The sequence below is a fragment of the Narcine bancroftii genome, chromosome 14 (genome assembly GCF_036971445.1).
Source record: "Narcine bancroftii isolate sNarBan1 chromosome 14, sNarBan1.hap1, whole genome shotgun sequence".
NCBI classification, from domain to species: Eukaryota; Metazoa; Chordata; class Chondrichthyes; order Torpediniformes; family Narcinidae; genus Narcine; species Narcine bancroftii.
Window position 1 is genome coordinate 19,769,865 of NC_091482.1, and position 7,914 is coordinate 19,777,778.

The 7,914-nt window shown below is 38.3% G+C and overlaps 1 protein-coding gene across 2 annotated transcripts in view; it reads left to right on the forward strand.

The window, feature by feature from the left end:
* The window catches only part of LOC138750025 (sodium- and chloride-dependent GABA transporter 1), a 148,763-nt gene that overhangs the window by 14,907 nt on the left and 125,942 nt on the right, over positions 1-7,914 (forward strand). For both annotated transcript variants that reach the window (XM_069912183.1, XM_069912182.1), the window contains exon 2: positions 6,948-7,082. In XM_069912183.1, coding sequence (XP_069768284.1) covers positions 6,948-7,082 — 135 coding nt within the window. The remainder of the gene's footprint in view (positions 1-6,947; positions 7,083-7,914) is intronic.

A 7,914-nucleotide genomic window follows, 5' to 3' on the forward strand; every position in this document is an offset into this window, starting at 1 on the left:
TTTGTTTGGACTGAATGCCACCTGCCATTTTCAGCCTATTTCACCATACACACTGAAATCTCTCTGCAGTCTCTGATGGTCCCTTCCACATTATCACCACACAGACAGATCCTGAAGTCAGGATCGAACTCAGATCCCCTAGGTCTGTGGACAGCACCAGCCATTGTGCCACCACTCCATTAAATGAAAGAACCAGTCTCACTTGGCATTGAATGTTCTTACTTGTTGATTCCACTCTTTGAGCAATTGCAAATGTGTTCCCAAAGGTCAGAGTCATCTCTGAATACAACCACCCTTGAATCGATACGTCTTTTCATTTCAACCTAACCCTGCTGAGCATTTTCAGCCACTTCTCCTTGTGTTTGGTGTGGGAAATGGAAAATTTACGTCAACAAAAATGCAGTAAAACTCCTGCTATCCGGAATTCATGCTACCCGCAGCCTCGAGCAACCGGCAAAAAAATTCAAGGAAAATAAATAAATAAATAGATAGATAGATGGAAAGAGAAATAGTAAAAAAAAATAAGAATAAAATAATAGGCTAAAACAGTGGTTCTCAACCTTTTTCTTTCCACTCACATCCCACTTTAAGGATTCCCTATGCCAGAGGTGCTCTGTGATTAGTAAGGGATTGCTTAAGGTGGGATGTGGGTGGAAAGAAAAAGGTTGAAAACCACTGTTATAATCATTCCTAATTAACTCATTATGTGTACGGTTTCATAGCTCCAAAGGGAATGGACCAATGGCAATTTTTCTCAAGCAAAATATTTCAGTAACCATCAGGTTTAGAGCAGTGATTCTCAACCTTCCCTTCCCACCTACATCCCACCTTAAGCAATGCCTCACTAATCACCTAAATAGGAATACTTACAATGGTATGTGAGTGGAAAGAAAAAGGTTGAGAACCACTGATATATACAAATAAATAAATATTATTTCATGAATATAAAAGCCTCGGTCTTTCAGCCCATGGGAAGAAGCCTTGTGGTACTGGCTCAGATACTTTGTATCTCCTTCCTTTTGGGAGGAGCTGAAATATATTGTGTGCGGGGTGGAAGGGATCCTCAATTATTTTGCACACCCTCTTCAGACAATGATCCCAGTAGATCACGCCGATGGGCGTGGACGGGAGCAGGGTGGGTTGCTTCTCTCTGCTACTCTTATCAATCTGTGGATAGATCTTCGGTCCATTCCTCTGCAGCAACTGCATCACACTGTGATGTAGCTGGCCAGGACACTCTCAATAGAGTTCCTATAGAAGGGTGACGTAATGATGGCCTTGTCTTGTCAAGAAGGTGCAGTTGCTGTTGCGCCTTCCCTGACAAGTAGGGAGAAGTGTGTATCCATGATAGGTCAATAGTTAAGTGAACTCCAAGGAACTTGGTGCTCTCCACTCTCTCCACTGCAGAATTGTTGATGTGTAGTAAAGGGTGGTCATACTTGTTTCTCCTGAAGTCCATGATTATCTCAAATGATAGTTTATGTACTTCTGGTCCACAGGGATTGATTGGATTCAGTCTCTTTTCTTGTATAGCTGGCAAAACATGACCTGAAAACTCATTAGCCATATATTTCCCCATCTGAATATGCCTCATTGTGTAAACATGGGTCTTCCAGAAGGACTTCTCTCCACGTATGCAGTCATACATAGATATTTTGTTAAATGTTGCTTATTAGAGGAACAAGGTAGATTGTTTATTTATCTGTCTGCAGTGATTAAGGGAAACAGCATCCATTTTCCATGAAAAAAAAATGAAATCTGAAACTAATTTCTCAATGGATCTATGGTAAACTCTTTTCCAAATCCATTTACTGGTTATGTGCACTTGCCTCCGCACTGCTGAATGGAATCTCTGATCTGGAAGGAGGAACACCCCCTTAACAAAACAAATTGATATAAGGTCCAACTTACAGCTAAATTCCCTAATCAATACGAACCAGAGAGTGTTCAATAACATCAGATGTCAGCAACTCTTCCAACCCAGAGATCTAGAAAGTGTGTGCAGAATATTACTATTGATTGAAAGAGAAATAATATATCACTTAATACGTGGAAATTGAGTCACACCATCGATCATTAAACTAATACACGTGGAATGACAGATCCACAGGAAGGATTGTAATGAAATTCAAACCAATAAATCAAGAAAACGAAGTCTAACCAATTTACAAATCATCGGAACACAAAATTAATGACTTCTTTTCCTGTCACCTGTTTACTTTCTAAACAATATATGGGAATTTATTTAGACAGTTTTGTTCTTCTTTCTGGTTTAAGATGCTGTGGACAATGACAGCTGGGACAGTCCATGCAGTTAATTTCCACTGGCGTCTGCAGTGAGGTATTAATGATCGTGATGTAAGCTCAGTATGGGTATTGAATGGTGAATAATAGCTGACAGTCATAAAATAGCACAATCACTTTACATTAGAAATTATTCATCCACTCCAATAAATCAGCAGATAAATGTAGGTTTGGTGTTGCTTAAATTGATCTTGAAATTTCCATTCGCTCATAGGATTTGTTTATGGAATCGGTAATGGTTAAATGCATTAATAGCTTTTGATTGCACTGGACAACAATTTTTTCCAAAATGTTTGCTTCCTGAAAGAAAATTGGGGATTATGATAGACACCTTCAAGCTGAATACAAAGATAATTTCAGATTTAATTCAGAAAGTTGGAGAAACATTAAATTATCTTTTATTGAATTCAGCATGTTTAATCGCATCATGACGCTGACACCTTGTGTTAGTCCAACTGATTTTTGTTGCACTCAGCATCCGATGCCTCTCAGGTCAGTGTCCAACAATAGTCGGCCAGCACTGATGGATCCTAGTTGCCCTGATACTGCTTTTCCATGGTCACCATGTCCTGGTGAAACCTTTCATCAGGTTCATCACTGACTGCACTGAGATCAGCAGGGAAGGATGTCAAAAATGAATTTTCAATGACATGTTGCTTTTGAATGCTTGAACCCTGTTAAAAAATAATGACAGGAAATCATAAAAATAGGTTATATCAAAAAATGATGCGTGATCAGAAATTTTTAAGGTCGTCTTCATGATCTACAACCCAAAATCCATAAAATAAACCCAAAAGTGTTCATGAAGCAAAACCTTCATTGTCCAGTATTATTGAACCTGAGTGGTTGGGTTAAGGGAAGAAAAGGGATCGGATACATCATTGTTATTTGTGATACAGATAGGTCGTTAAAGATATTTTATCCTCTGGCACACACTGACAACATTGTCAGACAGTTTCCATGTTGGTATCCACAGCTTTAAGGTACCATCACCTAAATGTACCCATTTGTGTATTTGCAACATTCCTTTTTATTGTATTTAAATCCTTTATTTATAACTCCCAAAACTTATAACCTTATTCTTTATTGTTCCATGAAAAGTCTTAAAGTAACATTATGTGGTTGAAGTTCTTAATAACAAAATATTTGTATAAAAGTTAACATGGCTTAACGATATTTAATATCATTCAACGTCTTAACGATGTTCAATAACCTTTAAAGTTCTTTTAGGATCCTTAACTTTCTTTAATGATGCTTAACGTTTGCTTAAACATTGTTCAATATTATTAAATGGTCAACAAAAATTGTCGACACTTAACTCACCCTCTTCAGATCTCCAACTGACTGCTCACATGGGGGAACCTACTCCCACCTGCGTGTGCTCCTTTGTGCATGGTCCCGGCTCCAATGGTTCACTGCCAGGGCCGAGCCAACCATGCATGCGCCACCACGAAGATCAAACCCGTTGCAGGGAAGGTTAAAGAGACTCGTTTTTTTAAAATCGAGAGGATCAGATAAATCTCCAAAATCTGGTTCTAAGAGGAAGAAGAATTTGAAAAAAGAAAGCTAACCGACATGCTGAAGACAATCTGTCTTTTACATGAAGCTGACAGTTTCAATAATTGATATATTCTGTCTCTTTTTTTTTCTTTGTCATTATAATTATTATAATTATAGCCATAGGGTCTTATCATAGTAATTAAGGGCCGGTGTCAGAGCCAAAGGCTCGCTCCTTACCTGTTGTTGAGCGGCATCCTGTTGGTCCCCGTGGGCATCTGCTGTGTTCCAGAGGTTCTTAGGCCATGTGCAGCCATGTTGATTATAGCACGCAGATGCGGGTGCCAGTAGCACATGCACGAAGGCCGACTATGTTTGCGGTGCCAGAGGATCATGGCGGTGCAACATTCCAAATTGGGTATTGAATGTACTTTAATGGTATTTGAATGGAAAACACATTCAATGACTGCATGTTGACAAGAAGCCCTCAGATAATTTATGTATTCATTATTAATAAATGTGTTGCAGGAAAATGCAACATTAAACAGAGTAGAAGGGAAATTGTGTGCTCAGTGAGTCTTCATGATCTGAATTGTCCAGACCATGTGAATCTAGAGCTGAAGTGATCACTCTGGAATTGGGTGCATGGTCTTGTTCGCGCATGATTCTCCTGTGCAAATATTTAGATGAGTAAAACGAGCCTTGATTAAAACATAAAACGGATCTGAACATAGTGGTTGTGAAGAGGATATTTCTTCATGCAGAAGAATGTTGATCGAGAGGTTACTATTTTTAAAAAGAGGAGTTAGCCATTTAAGATGCAGATGAGGCCAAGTTTTTTTTTCCTTTCACATTGTCACAGGCCTTTGGAACGCTTTTCCTCAAAGGGCAGTGAAAGTATCTCCTTTGAATATTTTTAAGGCAGAGGGAGGTTTATTGTTAATAAGCAAGGGAGTGAAAGATTGATGGAACTGAAGCATTGAGGTTGCAATCATTAAACCATGATCTTATTAAGTAGCAGAGAACATTAAGAGACAAAGTAGTTCCTGCTCCTAATTCATTTGTATGTCCATATATCCTTCCATTGAAGTATGTAACTGTCATGGAGAAAGTTGTGAGAAGAACGACCTGGAGGTCAATTTCACTTTGCGATTGTGTAAAATAATCTAATGGGTCTATAATATTCTGATTTTTAATTTTTGTTGACTTCCATCAATTTAAAAGTTAGGAGAGATACAAAATAAGATGGACACCCATAATCCCAAGTGATAGCCACACCATTTATGCTTGAACTGAGACTGGAGCTCATCGATTCTCTGCTGTGGCCACGTACAAATGAAATGGAGTAATGCCAAAGTAAATAAATAGGAGGAGATGTTTTTAACTCGGAATGAGTATAGTGGATAGAACATAGAATGGTACAGCACTGTTATAGACCCTTCGACGCAATGTCTGTGCCAAACATGATGTCAAAATTAACTGAACCTTTTCTACCTGCACAGGTTTAATACATCTAAATTCATAACAGATTGTTCAAGGGGTGAAAAGTTCCACATTCCACATTCACTGTGTATTCATGTTTCTGTCTAAAAGCAACTTTCATGCTACCATTGTATCTGCTTTCACGTTACTCTTGGCAGCATTTATAAGACATCCACCATTCTCAATGGATGTAATTATAAAATTGTCAAGCTTCAAGCATGACTTAGAAAATGTTCACAGAGCAGGGTAGATGATCTCTTGATAGGAACTTAGTATTTCATTCAAATTAATAATAGAAAAAAAAATTTATACTGTACAAATCTTTTACTAGGCTGAGCTTTTGAGATTATGTCGTTGATGCTCTTTGAATGAATTGCTTATTTCAAAATATCACCGGATGCTATAATAATTTAATGAATATCCAATCAGATTCAAAAGTTAGAGAACCCAGCCCAAATAGTGTTGAGGTCTCATTTGGAATTTTTTTAAAAAATATTTTATTTTTCGTTTTCCATAAATAAACAAGCAAACATCACAAACTGCTTCAGAATGTACAGATATCCCTCAACAATCTACGTTCATGTGATGTTCATGATCGTGCTTTGCTCACAGCAGTTGTTTGAATAAAGTCACGTTTGAATAAAATGGCGGCCCCCATTTGATGCCACCATCTGTTGCTTAGTAAGAGTCGCCCTGGTCAGAGGCTTTATCTGTAAATTTGGAGGGCTATGGAGGGGGCAATTAATTATCTATAATGATATTGTTCATCTTTCGGACAGCTTCATGGAGGGGGAAGAACCTTTAGATGCAGTGACAGTTAAATGCTTTCAAAGAACGTGACTGAAAATAAAGTAAAATGCTTAATTTTTTCAGTGTAAGTACAGTATAATATTTTTGTCTTTTCTCTTTAAACTGTTTATTCTTAATGCAGATGTATTAGTTAGACATTTACTTATCCGGAATTTACCCATCCCTGTATGTGCTGGATACCACGTATTTTACTGTAGTAAAAAAACTTTAGATTATGCACTTGAACTTCCATTGCATGAGAAGTTCTGGGAGTGCTTGGGGAATCGATGGATGAATGCAAAATTTAGCTGATAATTTTACAAGATGATCTTTCAGCTTGTTCTCCTATCAATGAATATCAAAGATGGAGAGAAGGAGTGAGCCTGAAAGAAATGTATGATTTCACCTAAAGAGAAAAAAGGACCAAACTAGCAAAAACAAAATTAAGGACTAATTTGAAATGTATTGTCAGAGTACATACATGACATCACATTACAACCCTGAGATTCTTTCTCCTTGCAGGCGAGGCAGAATTTCTAATTATTGGTAACTGTACTCAAGAAGAAAGAAATATAAACAAAGGAAGGCAATGCAAACAACAACAAAAAATTAAGATACTATAACAACCATACTTGCAACAATTTTCTGTAAATGTTCCTTTCTTATTGACAGGCATGGAGTGAAGCAACACATAGAAGATTGACTTAGATTTTTTTTTAAAAGCATCTAAAAAGAAAGTGTCCTCCAAAACATCAGTGAGCGGGAGGATAAAATTGATTGGGCATTAAGACAAACAGCCAAGGACTTCAATCACATCATTAGACCAATCACAGATCTTCGTTACGACCTCATTCACTTTATTTCTTCTCTTTCAGGGGCATTTCTGATTCCCTTTTTCATTATGCTTGTGGTGCTTGGGATCCCTCTTCTCTACATGGAAATTGCAATTGGACAATACTTACAAGTTGGGCCTGTTAAAGCTTTGGCTATGATCTGCCCACTTCTCAAAGGTCAGTGCCACAGATTCACCTCATGACTGACTGATGGTCATCCTTGGAAGTGATATACAACAAAAAAAATGTTGAAAATCTAAAGCTGCAAATTTTTTGCTGTTGAGACAATGAGATCATAATCTAAGGGTAGGAAACCAAACAAGGTTGGATAGTGTGCTCAGAAGTAGAGCAATATAGCAATGATACAGGCCGTTGGGCACAACTTGTCCATCCTGGCCATGGTGTCTTCCTGGCTCGTTCCTTTTGGCTGCATTTGCCCCATGCCACCCTAAATCCTTCATATCCCTGTTCTGACAATTGTACTCACTACTGTCATTATCTGTGGCATCTCATTCCATATACCCACTGTGTGAAAAAGTTGCCCTTTTAACCTTTCCATTCTCGCCTCAGTCTATGGTTTAAGATACCCAACAGGTGAAAAACATATCACCTATGTTTCTCATAATGTCTATTGTGTTACCTCTTAACCTCCTTTGCTCGCAAACAGGCCTAGCTGATCCAATCTCTCCTGACAACTCAAGCCCTCCAGTCTCAGCAACATCCTTGTCGAATAAACCAATGTGCTGGAGAAACTCAGTATGTAATGCAGCAGCCATAAGTTGAGGGTAACCAAGGGTTCTCCAGCAAGTTCACACTCGACCTTGGCTTCTGCAGACTTTCTTGTTTAACAACATCGTTCTGGAGCTATTTTTTAAAGAGTATCCCCTCTAGCTTAATCACATCCTTCCCATAGTACGGCAACCAGAACTGTACAGGTGTGGTTTCACCAACATCTTGTACAGATGCCACATGATGTCTCAACAGTTACTTTCAATGCCTTGACTGATGA